The 22,528-nt window shown below is 49.5% G+C and overlaps 1 protein-coding gene across 1 annotated transcript; it reads left to right on the forward strand.

Moving 5' to 3' along the window:
- Positions 1-7,777: 7,777 nt before the first annotated feature.
- Positions 7,778-13,786, forward strand: LOC123348091 (granzyme H-like). Its single transcript, XM_044985416.1, has 5 exons — positions 7,778-7,838; positions 11,354-11,501; positions 12,358-12,493; positions 13,033-13,305; positions 13,643-13,786. The coding sequence occupies exons 1-5, from the start codon at positions 7,781-7,783 to the stop codon at positions 13,784-13,786; spliced, it is 759 nt and encodes a 252-aa protein (XP_044841351.1). The 5' UTR covers positions 7,778-7,780.
- Positions 13,787-22,528: the final 8,742 nt, after the last annotated feature.

Raw genomic sequence — 22,528 nt, forward strand, 5'->3', positions numbered from 1 at the left:
CAGTATAACAGACATGAGCGAAACGCTGAGGAAGACTCAGCAGTTTGTAGCTCTTCCCTCATCTCAGCCAGTCGAGTCATTACCTTGACCTGCTACGTCATATTAAAACTGCAGGGGATTCAGAGAAGGGCTACACAGAACTAATCGCAGATCGGTCCCCATCGCTGATAGACTTCCCACCTCCCCTGCTACGCTTTGCTGCACGGCCTGTGGCATTTCACTCGCTGCTCTGTAGCCAGCAATGATTAAAAATGAAGTTACCAGAAAAGTGATTCTGGCGATGAGTAAGCAACCTGACCCACAAAACCCAGAGCAGCCGCTGCATCTGCCAGGGCCAGGAGGGAATTAACCCCTACAGGGGAAGGCTGGGCTTGTGGTTAATGTGCTAAACTGGGACCTAGGACAGATCACATGGATTATTTCCTACACATCATAGACAGGTGCGCAAGGAGCCAGGTATCCTCTTCCCAAGTGTGATGTGATGGTCTATAGCAGACATCAACTCATATCCTTTCTTGTGCTTTATCTGGTAGCACATTGCTCCATAAGCATCCAGGATCATTTTCTTCTCAGTTACCAGTGACTTGGAAGAAGTTGGTGCTATTTTTGACACTGAGCATAGGCACCGACTTCTAATGGTGCTGGTGGGTGCTCAACCTCCCTCTGCCCCTGTCCTCGCCCCGACTCTACCCCTGCCCCACCACCTCCTTCCCCCATTCCAACCCCTTCCCCCAAGTCCCTGTCCCAACTCCGCCCCCTCCCTGACCCATTTGACTTCATCCCCAAATCCCTGCCCTGGCCCCGCCTTTTCTCTGCCTCCTCCCCTGAGTGTGCCACGTTCCCGCTTCTTCCCACTCCCTCCTGGAGCTTGCTACAGCTGTTTAGTGGTGGCAAGCGCTGGGAAGTAGGCAGAGGAGCTGGGATGTGACACGCTCAGTGGTGGAGGTGGAGGAGGAGGTGAAGTGAGGTGAGCAATTTGGTTGCCATTGGGTGCAGAGCACCCATGGAGTCGGCGCCTATGACATTGAGTGCATGTCCCCTCCCCTTTTGTCCACATGACCCCCCCGACTAGGTGGTAATCATGGATTCTAATAATCCACTCAGGGGAATCATCCCACCAGGATCCAGTCATACCAGCTAGAGCAAAGTGGTGCTCCCGGAGAAGCAGTTCCAGTTCCTCGTGTTTGTTCCACAGACTCCTCGCACTGGTGCAGAGGTGAGCTAAGAATTTCTTCTCTTCATTTAATTGGAGTTCTGGATTGCTTTAGCTCTTGATTTTGTACTGACCATAGGCACTGATTAAAACCCACTGGCAGCAAACCCCCTCCCCATCCCCCAGCACCTTCCACCCACCGACACCCCTCCTGTTTAACTCCTCCTCCTCCTCCCTCCCAATGCCTACAGCACACCACAATCAGCTGTTTCACAGCATGCATGAGGCTCTGGGAGGGAGGGGAAGGAGCGGGGACAGAGAACGCACAGGGGAGAAGATGGGAATAGGCAGGGAAGAGGCAGGGCAGGAAGAGGTGGGGTGGAGTGGGGACTTGGAGTGGGGAGTTGAGCACTTCCAGGGCCCGGATGAAGCCAGCACCTATGGTGCTGATTGCTCATTTCTTCCCCCTTTTTAACCTCCCCTTTAACTATTAGTTTAACCCCCTCTTGGCTCCTCTAGCCAGCCCATGGAGACTGGTCCCTCTTCTCCTGAGGAGGAGTCCATCCAAACTCTGCAGCCCCCTTTCCCCATAGATGATAGACTGATGTTCCACAAACCCTGCACCCTCCACAGCACCAATACAGAGAGTAATCAGACCCCATCTCAACCTGCGTTTTAGGCAAATCCAGCCCTGCTCTTTCACTCTTCTCTCTTTGGATCGGCTCCTTGGTCCCCTGAGCACCCTCACAGCCCTTCTCTGCTTCTGCTCCTGTCTTAGTTCCTCGGTCCTGCACACAAAATGGCTCCAGATGGAAATCCAGAGGGACAGCAGTGTGATTTTGCACTCCATATTATTTATGGAAATATGCATATTAATATGAATATGATGTAACTGGAATATGCTTTATGCAATATACTTCATGATTGGAAAGGTTATGATTTGCTGAATTTGTTTATTCTATTTGTATGAATGTATCATTTCTGTATCTGGAGTCAGGATTATTGACTGTAGATTTATTATCAATGAGTTCATGTAGGAAGGAGCCAATTACTGGCCCATCAGGTACAACAATGAAGACGCCAGACACGGAGCTAATGGCCCATTAGCAAGAGAGACAGTGGATTATGCAAACACTTGGTTTTCCTGTAAGCCTGAGGATCAGCCTGTAAGAAATGGCTTCTGGTGTTGCATCAACCTGTGGCCATGCCACCTGGTGCTGGAATCCATCTTGAATTCTGAACTTTTCCACAAGAAGAGGGTTGGGAGACAAAGGAGTCTCACCTTATGCAAACCCTTTTTAAGGGTGGGGAGTGAGATGCTCTTGGTTGTCAGTGTTCCCCTGCTACCCCGCCCAAGATGACTGCTGGAATCAACTAAAGACTGAACTGGAGACAAACGCTTGGACCCAGACTGGAAGGGCATCCAGCCTGTGCAGAGATTCTTAGATCAACTGTGAGGGTGAGATATTACATGTAACAGGTTTCCTTAGTGTATTAAGTTTGGTTTGCATGTTCTGTTTTACTTTGCTTAGTAACCTACTTTGTTCTGTGTGCTGTCTCTTATGACCACTTAAATCCTACTTTTATACTTAATAAAATCACTTTTGTTTATTAATAAACCCAGTGCACTTTTGTTTATTAATAAACCCAGTTACCTGGAGTGGAGCAAGGAGTCTGTGCATATTCTCTTCTACACGGAGGGGAGAGGCGAATTTAATATAATTTTGGGCTTGAACTCCTAGGAGGGGTGGACACTTGGGTGCTGCGGGCAAGTCCCTTAAGCTGAGTCTTCTCAAAGTGCATCTCTGTGTCTCTGTGCAGCTGGGTGTGGCTCTGCCTGTGTGTGCTTGGCTGGAAAAGGCTGGAGGGAACCTAGCCCAGCAAGTCCAGGTAAAAAGCGGCCCATGCTAGCAGAAGAGTCTGGCTCAGCGGGTGTCCCAGCACTCCAAGTGACACCCCAGATGGTCCAACTCACCACAGGCAGATCCCGGTGCACTCTGAGGAGTGATGGGAGGTGTTTGCTATGATCGCAGCACTGGGCCAGTGCAGCTGGAATGAGGTATCCCATACCACTAGGAAAGGTGCCCGGTGGTAGGTCTGGCCCTGGCAGCCTGCCTTGGGAGCCCCACAGCTAGGCACAGAGGCTTGGTTTGGCCCAGATGCATCTGACTGCAAGCATGTGAGGGTCGGACGTGGGTCTTCTTGTGACAGAGTAGAGCCTGCATGGCAGGGCTGGGTCAGATGTAACTGGGACAATGCCTCCCACTCAAGAGTCCCAGCAAGGGGACAAAGGAAATGGAGAGGTTCAGTCCTTCAGAAAACCCAGATGACACACACACAGGCCTCTAGGGGATGGATGTGGCTTCTGGATGAGACCCTCAGAAACCTCAGGGTCATCATGCAAGCGCTGTGGTTTCTTCTTTCTCACATTCAAGATGCCGGGGATAAGGACACTTGGTAAGGAACAGCCCACAGCCTAGAGCGCTGCACAGCTGGGGCCATGCAAAGCTGGATGTATGCAATGCTCAGCTGGAGGTATACAATACACAGTAGGGGCCATGCACAGCTGGATATATGCAATGCTCAGCTGGAGGTATACAATACAGGGTAGGGGCCATGCAAAGCTGGATATATGCAATGCTCAGCTGGAGGTGTACAATACACAGTAGGGGCCATGCACAGCTGGAGCTTTGGAATGCACAGCTGGGGCCATGCACAACTGGAGCCAGTCCTACCTAGAGCTCAGGCAGTTCTGCAGCCCATGGGAGGTCCTTCCACACACACATACACACACACACATGCGCCCACGCTGGTCTGATGATGAATGTGGCTAATGCTCTTTATTGAGGTGAGACATTGGCCTGCTTACTCACATGAAGGGGAGGGGACATGGTTCCAGCTGGAGATGCAAATGGGGATTTAGAAAGAGCGACTTAGTGCAGGGCTTGGCCTGTGGATTCCAGGCCTCAGCTGAGATTCTGTAGCATTCCCTGCTCCCCTCCCAAGCCAGCCAGTCCCCAGACATGGGTCCTGATCAGAGCCAGTGCCATTCCGAGGGGAAAGACCCCATCTCATATTCCCCATCACCACTGACAGCACAGGCATATGCATATCGATTGGATAGATCTTAGTGATTTTGTTTTTCTTATTGCCCTGGTCTGACAGACAGCTCAGACTGCTGGGTTTAACCACTGAGAGGCTGGGGCTCCCCTTGCCTGGCTGACAGAGATCCAGGAGAGAAGGAAACACTCACAGGGACGGGGTTTCATAAAACTCTGTATTGATTCCAGAGGACACAAACCAGCCTGTGGAATTAAGAAGTAAATAGGTCAGATGGTGAGGAGAAGAGGGGACTTTAACTACTCAGACATCTGCTAGAAAAGTAATTAAGCAAGACACAACTAGATGACCTCCTGAGCTCTCTTCCAACCCTAATATTCTATGATTCTATGACATGACACATCTTGATTTTAGTAAGGCTTTAATACAGTGCCACAAGAGTTTTCATACGTAAACTAGGGAAATTACCATAAGGTGATGGCAAAATGGGTTGAAAAAGTGAACTCAAAACTATCAGTGGTAGTGTGTCAGACTGGGAGAATAATTCTAGTGGGGTCCTGCAGTGGTCAATCCTGGGTCTGCTACAGTGCAATCTTTTAATTAATGGCTTGGATGATGGACTGGATGACACGAAGCTGGGAGGGGCTGCTAACACGTTGGAGGACAGCATTAGATTTTGAAACAAATGTCACTGAGCTGTGCATCATCGTGAATGACTCACTGAGCTGTTTACCATCTGTGGCTTGTTTTATTTCGCAGGGCGACTCTGGGGGCCCCTAGTGTGTGAAAAAACAGCTTCGAGCATAATCTCTTTGGGATTCCAGAAGGGGTGATCCCAGAGAAATCTGGACAGACGTGGAGCAAATTTCATGTCTGCAGTCTCTAAAAAGTTATGGTAATTATAGTAAAGCAAATAAAGGCTGCTCCTCATCATACAGAAACTGATGGACTTGTGGAATGATTTCATGAAACTTTAAAAGCTATGCTAAGAATGTATCTCTCTAGGTGTGAGAATAACTGAGACGTGCGTCTCCCTTATCTTCTATATGCCTACAGAAGTGTTCCTCAGGAAACTACTGGCTTTGCCCCCCTTTGATCTCCTGTGTGGGAGGCAAGTGAGGGGACCCACAATTGGATTCAAGGGTCTAGGAAGGGCAGTGCTGAGGAAAGAGGACTTCCAGTAGGGGAGTATGTCACCCGTTTTAAGGAGAATTTACTGTGTATGATGGATTTAGTGCAACAGAACCTTCAAAGAAATCAGGAAGCCCAGAATGGTTGGTGCTTACAGCAGTGTGATATGTAAGAAACAGCGGGTAATTGTTCCATTCTCCCCACACTGGTGAGGTCTCAGTCGGAGTACTGTGTCCAGTTCTGGGTGCCACACATTAGGGGAGATGTAGAGAAATTGGAAAGACTCTATAAGAGAGCAACAAAGGTTTAGAAACCCTGAGCTAAAAGGAAAGTTGAAAAAACTGTGTCTGTTTAGTCTAGAGAAGAGGAGGCTGAGAGGGGACCTGAGAACAATCTCCCAATATGTTATAAAGTGGCCAGGGGTCAGTGGTTCTCCATGTCCATTGAAAGCAGGACAAGAAGTGATGGGCTTAATCTGCAGCAAAGGAGGTTGAGGTTAGTTGTTAGGAAAAGCTTTCTAACCCTAAGTGGAGTTAATGTCTAGAATCAGATCGCAAGGGAGGTTGTGCAATCCCCATCAATGGAGGGTTTTAAGGCCAGATTGGACAAACACCTGCCAGGGGTGGTCTAGGTTGACATGGTCCTGCCTCACAACAAGGGGCTGAATCAGGTGACCTCTCGAGTTCCCTTCCACCCTAATATTGCTATGGTTCTAGTCTATGAAATGTCTTCTGAGGTTAAATCCTCTGAGCTTCCTTCTCCTCCATTGCCCGTTATCTGGAGCCCAGCCAGGCAGGGGGGCCAGGCAGATATGAAACATCGAACCAAGAAAACAAAGCTGGTCTTGAAAAGTTCCTGAGAATCGGAAGCAAAAGGAAATGACTCAGCAAATGGGGAGCAAAGAAATGACAAATTAGCAGACAAAGATCTAGCCTTCTAATAGTCTTGCCGGTGTGGGCCAGAGGTAGTGTGTGTGTGGGGGGGAATGCGGGGTCAGATTCTCCCCACCCCTAGATTTGCTGCATGGCTTGTACTGAGCATTCTCACATGGACTGAGCATGCTCAGTAACACTGCTGAAGCCGCTGCCCTCATTCTGCCCCCCTCCCCCTTTGCATGGGCATGGGTTGTCTCTGCCGGTGACTCTCAATCCTGACCTGCAGCACCCTGCCCCATCCCAGTCCTGGACTCCTTTTCTCCTGCCATGTGTCTGGGTGTACAGGCCCTGGGACAGCCTAGCACCCACCTCCGCACTGGGAACCTGACCCATACCCTGTCCCCATCCAGCTGGGGCTGCAAAACTCCTGGGCCCAGGTAGAAGCACTGCTCCCTCCTTAGACTGGCCATGAAGATGCCACTCGTGAGGGGTTGGAGGAGGTCCCCTGGGAGAGAAAGGGAGGTTCCCACACTTTGTGGGTGCTGTTTATGGGGCACAGGGGCATCATAAGGGAGTGGGACAGATGAGGAGAAGGCCAGGTGGCTTTATGCATTTAGGGGTCTCTCCTTCAAGCTCTTCTCCACAGGTTCATAGACTTGAAACATCCAATTTTACCACACAAGAAGGTGAGATTTGCAGGTGATCCTGTGAGTCCTGATGCTGGAGCTTAACAAAAAACACATAGCCATTTCAGGGGGGCTCGGAGATTGATGGAGAAATGGGGCCGGGGTCTCAGGGTGATTTTAAGCTGCTTTCTGGGGCCGAGAATTGTAGGTGCAGGAGAGATTCAAACGTCTGGACAGCCAAGGTCACATTTCCTAGCGGTCAGTCTTGTTGTGTGGGGCGTTTGCTCTTTACTCAACCATGCCTGTCATGGGGCAGGCTCACAGGAACACGGCTCCTGTGCTGGCTTTTCAGGGCCTTCCCCATTGCCCATCCCCATGGTATCTGTCCTGCCCCAGGTCCTTGAGGGTTACGTGCTCCCCAGCCTCTTGGAGATTGTCTGCCGTGGGCTCTGTGGCTGGGCTCCAGGAACCCACAGCAGGGCCCTATCTTCAGCTTGCTGCTCTGAAAGACACACTGGGGAGGAAGTGGGGAGCAGAACCAAGTCAGGGGGTGACTCAGCATCGGCCGCACTCCCCACCAGCTGAGCTGTTGGAGGGAGGAGATGGCAAGATACAGATGAGCCTGGCCCCAGGTGTGCTGGACTCCAGGTAGGCCCCAGGGGGCCCAGATGCTCTGGGACAGGGGGCAGAGATGCCCTGATCCTAAGTGACATTCACCTGGGCTCCTTCCCTCAGAGGGAGGTTGTTTTCCAGCCACCAGTTCCCTCCCTCATGTCCCCCATGAGCGAGTGGCGTGATGCTGAGGTTTCTGAGGGCCCCTGAGTGGTCCCAGCTCCCCACGAGGGGAGAGCGTATGTGACCTGTGGTTTGCTGATGGCTCTATAAATCCCCCATGGCTGAGGCACGAGCACTGTCACTTTCCCCAGACGGTGACAATGCTGATCCTGATCCTGCTGCCCGTGGCCTTTCTCCTCCCCCCCGGGGCTGGGGCTGGTGAGTGTTGGGGGATGAGGGATGGTGGGGAGTGGAGCCGGCAGCTCTCTGGGCTGTTTTCAAATCCTGGCTCCTCCCCAGAGTCAGATGCTTCTGCCAGGGTGATTGCTGGATCCCAGGACCCAGCTAGGGAAGGGTTTGGAGTTGGGGCGATGGACCCAGGTGGCAGAGCTGGTACCGAGATAAGCCCCCTGAGACACACAGAGAGACTGAGAGCAGGAGAGCGACACAGGGGGATCTTAAGTAGGGGGTGGGAGCCCAGACTCCTGGGCTCTATCCCTAGCTTTGGAGTGTGATCCAGAGGTTAGAGCAGCATGGGAGGTTGAGAGTCAGGACTCCTGGGTTCTAGTTCCTTCGTCTGTGCTGTCACATTACACTGAAGTTGTTTAGGGAAGGGTCCATGCTGCACCTGGCACAACAGGGGCCCTGATCTTGGTCAGGGTCTTGTCAGTGCTCAGCACAATGGGGCCCTGATCTTGGCCGATAGAGGCACTGATATTGGTTGAGGTCTGTGCAGCACCTGACACAAGGGGGGGCCTGATCTAGATTGGTTGCACCATATTCAAACAGCAGCAACAGATTTTCAAACAGCCTGACTGACATGGATGCCAAATTAACATTCCTAAATCATCCCTGAAAATGGTCAGGTGTGAGCTACACACAGATTTCTATTGGTTTAACTAAACTGATTTCAAACCACATCTGTAGTTCAACTGGTTGAGCTCTGCCTGTGGCTGCCCTAATATTGAGTTAAACCTGGCCGAAGCATAGGAAACTTCCCAGGGGCCAGCTAATCCCATAGAACCAGCGGTGGGTCAACCCATACGAGTGCCGGCATATGGGGGGTGGCCTGGGGTTAAAGCAAATGGGTCAGTCTCGTAGTTCCTAAATCCTACGTCCCTCTGAGGTAGAGACTTTCTCATTTCTACCTCAATCTATCTCTGCCCAGTTTATCCCCTTTTATCCTTGTGAGCTTCTCTGGCTCTTCCCCTGCCCTTCTGTCCCCTCCACCCTGATGCCTTTACATCGATTGTCTAGATTTTATTTCATGCCCAGAGACCCATGTGTGTTGAGACTGGTTCTGAACTGGTCCGAGGAGGCTTTTATTTTTCCATGGGAAATTTTGACTTTTCATTGAAAGCCCCCAAAGTTCATTTTTTTCTATTCACTTTTTATTAATTTTTTAAAAAGATAGAGAGAGAAAGTGAGGAAACATACAACAAAATATACATAAACTCCTCGTAGTACAAAAACTTCTCATAAGATATTAAGTATTTGCTACTCACCTTAGCTTGAGACGTTATCTGTAATATGAATGGTTAAAATATCAATCCCCCACTGCATTCCACAATTTACAAACACAATTTGCTTATAAAAATCCCACTAAAGAAAAATTATTAAAGGAAGAAAACAACTAGAAACAAAACTCAGAGGAGGGGGATAGAGATGGGGAGGGAAAGGAAGTGGGTAGAGAAGAGGAGGAGGTGGGGGGGGTCCATGCATTTGATCAGATCATTTGGATACTTCCAGGAAAGCATCTCATGTCTCTAACAGCTTTTCTTGGGTATCTCTGTAACAGTGTAGTGGATTAGCGACTGACCCTCCCCCTCTTGCTCACTACGTCACTGGGGCATTGCCTAGTATTGGGTAGTTAGCGAATCAAATGTCTGGACCCGAGGCCCCTTTAGTGGGATAGAGCTCAGTTGCCAAGTAGGCTAGGTGGTGCTGAACCTCAGGCCTGGCATAGCAACAAACAGGCCACTCATCCTAAGGTGGTGAGGTTGCCACCCCAGGCAACAGGAGTAGGGAAGACCCAGGCCCACCCTACTCCACCGGGTCACAACCCAGGGCTCTAACAATGGCGGATGAGTCAGCAGGGATCCCACCACAACACGCTGACTGAGGTTCTGACAAACAAACTGAACCAGCATCTGTTTTCCCTCGGCTACTTCTTACCACAGTCTGAGCAAGGGGTTCAATAATCCACGGGTCCTCTGTCTCATTGGGGTATTAACCTGCCAGCAATCCTGGTCAGTCCCCTCCACTCTCAGCTTCCTCTGGAGTCGGGGTGATCCTTGACTCGGAAGCAGAACCTGGGGCCTGAAACAGGCCCCGGACATCTGTCTCCTTCCCTGGCTCAGGCTCAACTGGGCTAGAAGCCCCTCTTATACTTCTTGTCACGCCCCTTAGCCATTGCACCACACTGCACACAGTCTGCCGTTCTTTCCATGGTGGCCAAGCTTAGGGTGTCTATGCTCCAGTCCTTGATTGTTGGTCGCTTTTTGGATTTCTGTTTTTGTGGAACTCGTCTTTCCACCACTGGTAGTGCTCTGCTTAGCCAGAGTCTTTCAGATTTGTTCTGCTTCCAACTAACACCCATTGGGTTGAAAAATACATGTTTAATTTTATTTGAATGGAAAAAAAAACCCTCTCCAATTCAGTTCCGCCCAAAGCATCTAGGTGCCTTCTCAGAGCATATGGGTTAAATCAGCACCTGCTGAATTACAGCACCAATATTTGTCTGACTTAGCAGCATCTGTTTTGAATGACTAAAGAGTGGTCCAATACACCCTCCACATTCCTGTGGAATTAATCTTAAATGCAGCTCCAAGGAGCAGTTCAGAGCACTGGCTATGATTTGTTTCCATATGCTTAGCAGAAAATAATTGGTCTAGTTCCTCTTCCCAATGCTTTAGGGGATCAGTGTTTAGTTCAAATTTGCTGTCCAGGTTTGCATATAATGTTGCCTTAGATCTTGGAAATCTGACAAACATTTGGAGAAACAAAAGCAGTAATGGGTCAGCGGTAGGGAAAGAAGCGGGGATAAACAGATGGGAGACAGCATGTTACTGTTGCAAACCTTGCCACTCCTTCTTACTCTCTCACTTAGAGCTAGTCAGTAGGTGGACCATGGACCAAATCTGGACTGCCGGACACTTTTGAATGGATCCCAAAATCTTTTTACTTATTATTATTCTCATTATTGTTGGCTTTTTATTATTATGTTCTGTGGAGTCTATCCTTGATTATACCTTGACCAAGAAATTCAGACCTTGACAAAATATAACTAACTATCCCAGCTCTGGCAAAATTGGCGACCGAAAATTTACAAATATTCAGCTGAAAAGTGCCCAAACTGGGGGAAATAATCAGATTTCGAAGAAAAATGCCAAAATGTTGAGGAGAGGAGGGGTGTTCTAAGAAACTGGTTGACTTTGTCTCCCAAATCCATTAACTCAAGGCAGAGCAATAACTGACCCACTCCCGATGTGTTTTACACTGATTTGCCACCCAGAGAGGTTAGAGCTGTAGATTTACCCTCCTGCCCCATGGGGTGTCCAGTCTGGGACAGAGCGGAACAGGGGGCAGGATTCCAGGCACAGGGGGCCACCCCAGAAAAGCATCAGAGGGGGTGGGTTGAGGTTGTGGAGACTCCCCTTCAGGATGGGGAGCTTGGTCCTAGCTCAGCCCAAGGAGATGATGGGGCTCTTTATATGAACCTGGTCTCCACCCAGGTGAGATCATTGGGGGCTGGGAAGCCCAGCCCCACTCCAGACCCTACATGGCCTCTCTGAAAATACAACGTGGAAACAAGAGTGTTCGCTGTGGAGGGTTCCTGGTGTCGGAGAACTTCGTGCTGACGGCTGCTCACTGCAATGGAGAGTAAGCGCCTCTGTGCTGGGGATGTCGGGGCAAGTCGGGGTTAGCAGGTCATGGAGGAGCTGGGAGCTCTGGCGCCATCGTAGTTGCGGGGAAGGAGCAGTTAGTGTGACAGACTGGGAGAGCAAAGCCCAGAGGTCTGATCTGCAAAGGGAGTGTTGGCATGTCTCTCGGGGCCTCTGCAAACCACGGTCCAGCACCAATGCTGGGTAAATCAATGGAGCTACAGCCAGTGAGAGCAGCTGGGGTCTGGTCCATTGCCCAGATCAGGGCATTGAGGTTCTCACAGCCCCAGGAAAACTCTGCAAGTCTTTGGGTTGGGGGATCTGGGCATGGACCCCTGTCTGGATCTAGCCAGGAGGGGTCACAGAGATAAGGAAAGCTGAGACCCAGGGGCTGGGAGGACAATAGGGAGTGAAGCCAATTGTGGGACAGCACAAGGGCTGGTGAAGACACAGGCTGAGACCCAACACCTCTGGGCAGATGCTTTGTGCCGGAGCCAATGCTCGCCATAGGGGAAGGCCCCTTGTGCCCTGCCCCACCCCACCTGAGCAAACCAGTGTCCCCCCAAGATGGATCGGAGTCAGCTCTGCTAGAGGGAAAATGCCTCATCTCCCATTCCTCAGCCCCCCAAGACAGCCAGTCTCCAGTCCTGGGTCTGGATCAGAGACAGCAATGTGTCAATGAGTATTTTACATTTTTACTGTCTGGGAGCTGAGTCCGAAATCACTTATTTAAACCCCAGGCTGCCCTGTCCCCCCAAGTAGCCTCATTCCTGTGTCAGACCCACATGTGCCCATCTCATACCACATACATGTTCTAGCCCCTACAACACATGTGTTGCTCTCCGCTTCTGCAGCAAGATCATTGTCGTCCTGGGAGCCCACGACATTACCAATGAGGAAAGGAGCCAACAAGTGATCACTGTGAGCCGTGCATACCCCCATCAGGATTATGACAAGGAGTCCCATAATAATGATATCATGCTCCTGGAGGTACAGCCCCTATCTCATCCCACCCCACAAGAAACCTCACAGTCCTGCAGGCACCACTCCCATCCCATCACCCGCCCCCAGTGACCTCACATTGCTGCAGGTACTGCCCCCATCCCATCACCCCACCCCCAGTGAACTCACACTGCAGCAGGCACCGCCCCCATCCAATCACCTGCCCCCAGTGACCTCACACTGCTGCAGGCACTGCCCCCATCTCATCACCCGCCCCCAGAAACCTCACACTGCTGCAAGTACGACCCCCATCCCATCCCCGTACCCCCAGTGACTTCACACTCCGACAGGTACTACCCACACCCCATCACCCCATGCCCTGTGACCTCACACTGCTGCAGGTACTGTCCCCATCCCATCACCCTACCCCCCAGTGACCTCACACTGCTGCAGGTACCACTCCCATCCCATCCCCCGAACACCAGTGACCTCATAATCATGTGTTTACATGTTTCTGGGTATTGGGGTGTGTCTCTGTGTCCTTGAGTGCGACCCTCACATTGATCTTCATTGTTCTTGTGTCTCAGCTGGCAGAGAGAGCGAAGCTGAACAGATGGGTGGGTACCATCGCCCTGCCCTGCGCCAACGAGAGAGTAAAGCCTGGGGCTGTGTGCAGCGTTGCCGGCTGGGGCGGCACTAGCACAGAGTGTGAATCGACCCCGGCCAGGCTCCAGGAGGTGGACGTGGTTGTGATGCAGGATGCCGCATGTCTGAGGAATCCTAATGGGCCATATCATAACTATAACTCCTCCAGCATGATGTGTGTGGGGGATCCAAAGATGGGCAAAGACTCTTGGAAGGTGAATCTCCTCCTGGCTTCAAGCATCTTTGATAAATTGTTATTATTAATGAGGCTGTTGGTTTTGCAATCAGGCCTACGAGTGGCGGTCAGTGATCAGGCCCCACTGTGCTTGATGCTGTACAAATGCAAGGGAAAATATCTGTTCTTCTCCCAGGGGGAGGCAGAGACCAGCTCTAGGGGTGGGGGTAGGGATAAGAATGGGGAGACTGATACCAGCTGGGCCTTGGGGGAGCCGAGCAGAGACCAGGTGGACATAGGGGGCTGTCACTGAACTGTGCATCGGGGGAAATGACTCCCTGAGCTGTTCTCCATCTGTGGCTTGTTTTATTTCACAGGGCGATTCTGGAGGCCCCCTGGTGTGTGGGAAAACAGCCCAGGGTGTCGTCTCCTGGGGGCCTCCCACCCCTCCCGGGGTGTACGTGAAAGTCTCCACCTTCATCCCCTGGATACGGGCGACAATGAGGAAGCTGCAGCCCTAAGCCAAGCCGGGAATAGCTGCGGGGACCGGAGCTGCGCCGGTTCTGTCCTTTGGTGATGCCCAGATGTAGGGCCTGCTTTGCAGATTGGCTGAGCTCCCCTTTCCCTAGGATAGCCTCCCCCATCGCTCCACTCAGGCAGTGCCCAGCCCATGAGCATCAAGGCAGTGAGCCTAGGGGAGTTAGGAACCAGGTTCAAGACCAGCTCCTATCCGCTCCCTTGGCAATCCCAACCCAGACCCTTAGGCTGCATCTTTGTAGGGAAACAGCTGATTTATTTTCCCTGGGGTAATGGACACAAGCCAAACCCTGGGGCAGACCTGGCGGTTTGTAGCTCTCTGCCATGTCAGCTGGTCGAGTGACCATTTATTGGGGGATCTTCATTGGTACCTGACCTGCTAAAGCCTGTGAAAACTGCAGCCTGGCCTGGCCTCACTGGACCTATCCCATGGGTTAGTTCATCGGGCTGGCCACTGCCCCTTCCAAACACACCTGTTCCCAGCGCTGGTGAGGCCAGTGGGACGGGAACGCAATCAAGGCTGCACTGAACTGATTGTGGATCAATCCCCGGTGCTGATCGCCTCCTTCCCACCTTCCCTGCCCCACCGTGCTGCACAGCCTGTTGCATTTTGCTCCCTGCTACATTGCCAGCAATGAATAAAAATGAAGTTACAAAAAAATAGTGTTTCAGGCACTGAGCTATAACCCGAGCTGTGAAATTCAGAGCAGCTGCTGCATCTGCCAGGGCCAGGTGGGAATTAACCCCACAGGGGAAGGCTGGGCTTGTGTTAATGTGCTCAGCTGGGACCTAGTACACATCACATTTTTGACACTGAGTGCACGTCCCCTCCCCTTTTCTCCACTTGATCCTTCCTGACTAGCTGGTGATCATGGATTTTAACCATCCAGTGATGGGAATCATCCCAGCAGGTTCCAGTCACACCTGCTACACCAAACTGATGCCCCTGGAGGAGCAATTCCAATTCCTTGTGTTTGTTCCCCAGACTCCTCGCACTGGTGCAGAGGCGAGTCAAGAATTTCTTCTCTTCATTGAATTGGGGCTCCTGGATTAATTTTGTTCTTGATTTTTGCTGAGAGCTCATTTCTTCCCCCTTTTACCCTCTCCTTGGCCTATTAGTTTAGACCCCTCTTGACTCCTCTAGCCGGCCTGTCCCCATGGAGATCGGTCCCCCTTCTCCTGAGGTGGAGGCCATCCAAACTCTGCAGCCCCCTCTCCCCATAGAAGATAGACTGATGTTCCACAAACTCTCCACCCTCCACACCACCAACATAGAGAGTAATCAGACCCCATCTCAGCCTGCATTTTAGGCTAATCCAGCCCAGCTATTTCAGCCACCTCTCTTCAGACCTGCTCTCCAGTCCCCTGAGCGCCCTCACAGCCCTTCTCTGCATCTGCTCTGGTCTGAATTCCTCTGTCCTGCACACAGGTAATGCAAATTGGTTCCCGATGGGAAGCCGGGTTCACAGCATCTCCTGGCTCACCCTGGACAGTGATGGAGGTGTTTGCTGAGGTTGCAGCACTGGTCCAGGGAAGCTGGAGTCCGGCATCCTATGCCCCTGGGAAAGGTGCCCAGCGGCAGGCCTGGCCTCAGGAGCCTGCCTTGGGAGTCCCAGAGCTAGGGGCAGTGGCCTGGCTTGGCCCAGATGTGTCTCGCTCAGAATCATGTGAGGCCTGGCATTTGGGTCTGCTTGCCACAGATTAGCTCCTGCATGGTGGGGCTGAATCAGGTCCATCTGGGGTGATGCCTCCCCCTCTATAGGCAGAGGCAGAGGGAGCAGGAAATGGAGAGGTTGCACCCCTCAGAAAGCCCAGGTGACACATGCACAGGCCTGTGGGGGACGGATGTGGCTTCTGACTGAGACCCTCAGAAACCTCAGGGTCATCATGCAAGCGTTGTGGTTCCTTCTTTCTCGCATTCAAGATGCCGGGGATAAGGCCACTTGGTGAGGAATGACCCACAGCCTGGAGTGCTGCACAGCTGGGGCCCTGCACAGCTGGAGCCCGGCCTACATAGATCCAAGCTCTGGCAGCTCTGCAGCCCATGGGACGTCCCCCCACCCCCATGCTGGTCTGTTGGTCAATGTGACAAATGCTCTCCAGTTGAGGTGACACATCAGCCCCCTCATTCACAGGAGTGGGAGGGGACACAGCTTAGGCTGGTGTTGTTGCCGGCCTAGAGGGCCCGAGGGGGCAACAGCGGGGTTCGTTGCCCAGTGTGCATTGCACTAATTAACACACCAGGGTGGAGAAGCAAACCAAGTTTATTTGAGCTCAAATAAGGTGCAAGGTAGAAATAGCAATCTCAAATCCTGCACATCCGCACGCAGGCGGAGTCCCAGTATTTATACCCCCTTTGTTTTTTTCTTTCTGTACTTTCCCACGGTGTGGGCTACTTTCTCATGCATATAACCTTGATTACAGCATCTGCTTTCCGCCTGTTTTATCTAGTATTGGCTACATCTAGTGCTAACCGGCCTTGCAGCTGCTAGCAGTCAGCACATAGCACAGGAGGTTACAAAAGTTTAGTAAGGCTAACAGAAACGCTTAACATGGAAGTACTTTGGTTCACATAGGCCTAGAGCAAGAAGACTTCATCGACACTTGTGGTCTTTCATCCTCCCCAGTTACCTAGATTTATGCCTAGTGACACCAACAACTGCCTAGTGACACCAACAACTTCCCCCTTTGAGAATACTCAACAAACTTTTGCCTGAGTTTTCTCATACTTTGAGGACAAAAAGCAATTAAGCTCTAGTGAGCTGGGGTCATTAATGAGGGGGTATAGTGGGATTTCCTGGGGAACGGGAGGTACAAATTCTATGTAGGAGTGCTTTACAGCAACCAAGTAAGAGGAGAGTAACGATACACAACACCATACCAGTGAGCAGGAGGCGAACAATAGCACACGTCTAATTTGCAATCAAGCTCTGCAGAAATATTTACAACTGCTCTTTTGAGCTTAGTCACCCCCAAGCCAGGAATGAGTGCACGGACAAAAGAGTGAATTCTTGTTTATTTAACAACTAATGGATCGGGGCACTGACTATAAATCAGTTAGGTATACCAAGTGGTTTAATTTCCCAGATGTCTCGGTGAATAATCCAGTCCCACATTCATCCTCCCCATGGACCCAGCAGGATTCGGTATGTGGGAGCCCACACCCCCCTAACCGGTCCAAATGCTTGGAAGGAGCACTGTGAATGTTCACACTTCCACCCAGGAAGTGTCCAAGTATGTCTCCCTGACCACAGAACAGATGGTTCCTGATGTGTCTGTAAGGGCAGTGGGCCAAGTCTGGTGCTCAAGATCAATTCAAACATACTAGATCCCATTGCAATGCCTTCCCAGCCTCAGTGATATTCAATACCATCTCTGTCAGTAACTTCTGGGTCATAGAACTAAGGGTGGAAATGACATGTAACTCACCAAGTCCAGCCTGTACTTGGGTTAGCTGAGCTCCAGAAATAAGGCTAGTGGCCCTTTCTAGTTGGCCCAATTTCTTATCATGTTCTTGGCTTTTAAGAATATTTCAAATGGCTGCTGCACTATTGGCCCCAGCCCACAGGGATCTGGCCAATTCCCTTTTTTTCCAGAGGAAATAATCCAGGCTCTTTGTTGTGCTAATTTAATGGCAGCCCCTTGTGAGCAATTTGGGTATGTAGAAGTGATCTGGAAACTGGATAAGGGCAATGTCATTTAAAATCCAATTAGGGAGGGCAATACATGCTGAAGGATTTATCCAAAACACAGGGCGCAGCCTGTAGAATAAACCCCAAAATTCAATCAATACCACATTCCCAAGCATGGGTCCCACAAATTTTTTTTTTCCTGCCAGTGTATAATTCTTTGTTTCTTCACCAGGGTCAGTTCTGAATGTCCTTTCTAGTCAGGAATTCCTGGACTTTGGCAATTTCAGTGGAGTGAGTGTTCCTTCTTTTTTCCCGAAACAGTTGTGGTTCAGCATCCTACAGGGGAGAGGTTACCAGCACATAACCCTGTAATGGTTTTGATTCTTCTAGAAAAGTTCAAATGCACAGTAAATCTGTCAGTGGACAAGGGAGAGGTCACTAGCACTTCACCTTGTACTTTTCCCCTGCTGTCCAGAAGGCACAGTGGAGCTAGAAGGAGAAATAGGCTAATCATCAGTAGGAGAATTTTCCTGATGTGGAGCGGTCTTTTTGCAGTGAGAATCATGGGTCCAGGCAGTCAGTCTTTGGCACTTCACAGCGGTATTGGTAGTCAGCAGGACTTAATAAGGGCCTTTCCAGCATGGAGCCAAAGCAGTCTTTTGTTGGTGGACCTTTACATTGATCCAGTCTTCTGGTTCCAAGGAGTGGCAGGGCTGCTAGGGTCTTTGGGTAGCGTTTCTTTACCTGTGAGAAAAGAAACCTAACACATTTCATTAGTGCTTGGCAGTGTTTTGCAGATCTCATAGCTGCGTGGGCAAATTCAAGCCCCCCCCTTTTCCTGGTTGTCAGCCAAGTCTTAACTGTGAGTAATGTCCTTGAATGGAGTCAGTGTCTTATCTATAGCCTGAGCTTGCTAGCTATTTTATTTTTCCAGTTAACTTATTCCGTTCTTTTTTTTTTTTTGGCTTTTTTAAAAAAAAATTTAAACCTTCAAAGGAAACTTCCACTTTTCACTCATACACCTTTTTTTTTCACCAATGAACACATAAACATTGCAATTATACAAGACATTAGTCTTATTATTTAATGTATGCCATATATGCCCCTTTACTAAAATAACCTTATTACAGAGCTTTGGAACAACAAGCCAGGACAAGCACACTCACTTTGATGAGTTCATTCAATACAACCTGTAGTCCAATAGCTTCCCACCATCCCCAGCCCTCTGGCTAGAAGTCTGAGGTAGCCAGAAGGATCCCATGTACAATATGGGGAGTGGGTTAACTTTTCATGTCCTTGCTTCCAAAGACTGTTGGTATGCAAATTTTAATAACAATTTTTAATTAAAAGATTTGGCCAATGAAGTTTCTTTTTCTTACTTAAGGAAATGCATTAGACTTTAGTATATCACATTTTCCTGATTTATCCAAACACTTTGTATTCCAAGTTGAACAAAACAAGTATCTGCATTTTAATCCAACACTTTCGCTTGATTCCAAACCAGACCATCCCATGAAAACACTAAACACAACAATTCTGGCCACGAGACAAACACCACAAGACAGAGCATAGAACACAAAACATAATTCCTATTGTGCCAGTAAATGCATGGTACGTTGAATGCTGTCCAGCTGGCATCAGTTTTTTTCTGATTATCTGAAAGACAAAAACAGAGGTCTACCCCTTCTGGGCAATCAATCATCGCTTAAAATATACAAATACCCTTGTTGATTTTAGGCAAAACAGGGGAATTACCCCATATTTTCTTGTACTTGTTTCATAGGCAGCCCAGGTTTCAGTAGCTTCTACCTTATTAGGTAGATAATTTGCATTAATACAGATGCTTTCTGGCTTGCTTTTTACTTTTAACTCCTGCTTTTAAACACTGAAAGAAAACATCACCACTTATAGTGCCTTAGAGCCTAATAAAATTTCAATTACATAGCACTGTATACATTTTTCAGCTAATTCAACTAAATTGTTCATAGCCAAATGATTGCAATCTAATAATTTTTTGCCTGAATTTATTTACAAACATTTTAAAGACACCAAGAACTTTTTCTCTTTAGCATGTTTACAAGGTTCAACTGCTGTTCCCTCCAGCAACTATAGAGTTAACTTCTCACTTTTCCTTAAATCACTTGCTTGTCTCCCAACAGCCACTTTTATCAACTCAAATCACCATTCGAAGTATCCTCCTGGGTATTTGAAATCCCCATGCTTACACTTACTTACTCCTTCCTTCCACTACACCCTCAAAATTTTCCAACCTGTTTTCCAATCTCTCTGTCTGTTTCCTGCCCGCCTGGGCCTGATCCTGCTTTTCTCACTGAACCGTCCCTTCCATGGGCACCGGCTTGTTCCACTACCAGTTTAGCTAGGAGGGTGGGCTTCTTAACTAGCCCCCACCCCTTCTGGTCTTTTCCCTTAAATATTTTTACTCACAAGACTACCCGAGTCCTCCCTTGTGAGGCTTGCCACCTGGGCAAAAACGCATGGCCTTGTAGCAAACACACTGCTGTTACGGCATATGTTGAGCATAAACGGTTAAATTTTAACAAGTCCCTGAAGGACTGGTACTTGCTTAGCCAGGGCTTCCTTTTCTAACTGGAAGTCCTGTCTCAAGGCCTGCAACTTGCCCTGGGCGCAGGCTTGAGTTGCTGCCTGGTTCATGATCTATGCTCTTAATTGCTCAATTTTAGTTATCAAGTACACATTTCTTCCCTTTTCTCCAGCTGCTCTATTGCCCAGTCCTGCTATGACTGGGGGTAGATCCACCTGCCACCCTTCCCGGTCAACCAGGGTGGAGAGAGGAATGCTAAACCCCCCTCCAGTTCTCAGACTTACTGCGTCTGAGAGTGGGCACACCTTTAATGATGCAATCCTCAACATATAACACCAACAGTACCAAACAAAGCAAACATAAAATAACAAGGGTAAAACAAATAGATGGTGTAAATTCTGCAGGGCTCCCCCATTCTCAATTGCTCACCAAACTGTGACAAATTTCTGTTATCAATCTATCCCTCATGTCAGGTGATCAGGCTGACGCTGCAGGACGTTGGGGGAAGATAAAGAAAACACACCATATAACCAAATTTTAAAGCTTCATTAAAAATAATAAAACAACAATGGAGAGTGTTGGGAATGCTCTCACATCACTCAGAAAAAACATGAATGCCCCAAGCCCTAAGCCACTTTCATACTCACACACGTACGTCCAGACTGGCCACGTCTGTGTATAACGTTCAGAGAAGGGGAATAGGTGGATGGGAGATTATCCTGTATACAGCTTGTCCAGAATTTCCAACATGCTTCTGCTCTTGGGAGGGCTGTTCTTTTACACCCTGGAATCTCCTGCTGTGTCTCTTTCAGAGATTCCAGTCCAGGTCAGCTGCCTGTGGCTTCTCCAGTGTCACCAAGCCACACCGGCTCCAGGGCCGCAAAGGCACACTGTTGGATCTCACTGGACAGTTAAGCTTTGCAAATGTAATCTCAGTTCTGTAACTTGTATTGCCTTTGGTTTGCCTCTGTCTATATTTTTTCCACAGCCAGCTGGGGCCGAAAGCAGTTTTTCTTTGTACTTAGCATAGTCTGCGTTGATTCTTGACCTTGAACGCAGAGCAACTTTCTCTTTATCTATGGGCCAAGCTGAATTTCAAATTAACCCATTCCTAGACAAATTGCTCAAACTGTGTCAGAGGCTTTTTTTGGTGATTAAAAGCTTCTCTGAGATGTATGATCTTATCTAGATTGAAGGTACCTTCTAATGGGCATTGTTTAGATGGATTTTCATGCGTGTGAAGATTCCAATTCTCTAAATAGCTGCAGGTTTTAGGACCATAATTTACGTACATGTAACATGCTGGGGTACCCTTAGGGGGTGAGGTGGAATGTTTAGACTGTCCCTCCCCCATTTTCTACTTACACACACAGGGAGGGTGCCCTGTCCGCGCTAGTGGCTTATAAACTAAGGATCTCTCCCTACAGGGTACTCACACAGGAGAGACTAACGAGGATGACCATGACTCTCCTACACCTCCCTTCAGCAAAGAGCGTCGGCTAGTCTCTGGGAGACGGCACCGCTTACTCTGATTGCATCCAGTTAGATGATCAGACTGTCAGTAGCCCACATGGAAAGGAAAGGGGAGGGAAGATGGGTTTACACACTCCTAGACCCAGGTAGCTTCCTCGCCGGACGATGCCAGGCCGAGTCAGCCCACCGTGGGTTGGATCTCCTAAAGATCCAGTAGTTACCAGGCTTGCGTTAGAGTAGTCCTGGTCATAAGCTTTCACTTCACAGGGTACTCTGGATGTCTTCCGGTAACAGTCACTCACACTGGTGTACACACACACACACACCAAGGCCTTTATTTCCTATTACCACAATGCATCTTTACCTTACATCCGGACCCAATACCATGAGGTGGTATGACAACCCCTCTTGAGGCAGTAAAAACCCCTCAGCACCGGTGCATACCTAATGCATTTACCTATGATTACCTAATGCATTTACCTATGATTACCTAATGCATTTACCTATGCATTAACTTTGTTGGCCAACCCAGCAGTTCCCCAGTACTGCTATAAACTAACCTTGTTGGGGCCTTTCCCCAGTACCACTTGCATCTGATCTTGCTGCACAGTCAATAAGTTCAGATGGCGTGAGCCCATCAGAGACAGACGTCCCCACGGACAGTTCTCCTCCCAGTGCAGCTCTGGGGCATATGATGGGGGATTTTTACAAGAGCTCTCCATACAAACAGCTTCAGAAGCTACCCATTCGCTGACAAAACAGGAGTAATTGAAGGATCGTGTTGTAATTAAGTGATCCTTCCTGTGGCCACCTTTCCTGGCTCCCTAGCTGATACTGAGGCCAGTCAACTGTACAGAACCTCTTTAGTTTACTCTTAGTCATCGGATCCGAACCAAACACCTTCCAATTTGCTAGAATGCATTCTAAGGGTGTACACCGTGCCCTGCCGGCTGTACTCTGTCCTTGCCCCATACCACGGGCTTGCCCTTGACCTATTAGGACGCTCTATCATCTAATGGGAATTACAACGACTGGGCGTCCCCAGCCTCGGGCAAAAG

This window comes from Mauremys mutica, chromosome 13 (assembly GCF_020497125.1).
Source record: "Mauremys mutica isolate MM-2020 ecotype Southern chromosome 13, ASM2049712v1, whole genome shotgun sequence".
Taxonomy (NCBI): domain Eukaryota; kingdom Metazoa; phylum Chordata; order Testudines; family Geoemydidae; genus Mauremys; species Mauremys mutica.

Excerpts from the sequence above, each read along its gene's own strand:
- LOC123348091 (XM_044985416.1), top strand. The coding sequence starts at position 7,781 with ATGCTGATCCTGATCCTGCTGCCCGTGGCCTTTCTCCTCCCCCCCGGG. Across the intron at positions 11,502-12,357 it reads GCTGCTCACTGCAATGGAGA|CAAGATCATTGTCGTCCTGG; the intron begins GTAAGCGCCTCT and ends CCGCTTCTGCAG. Across the intron at positions 13,306-13,642 it reads TGGGCAAAGACTCTTGGAAG|GGCGATTCTGGAGGCCCCCT; the intron begins GTGAATCTCCTC and ends TTTATTTCACAG.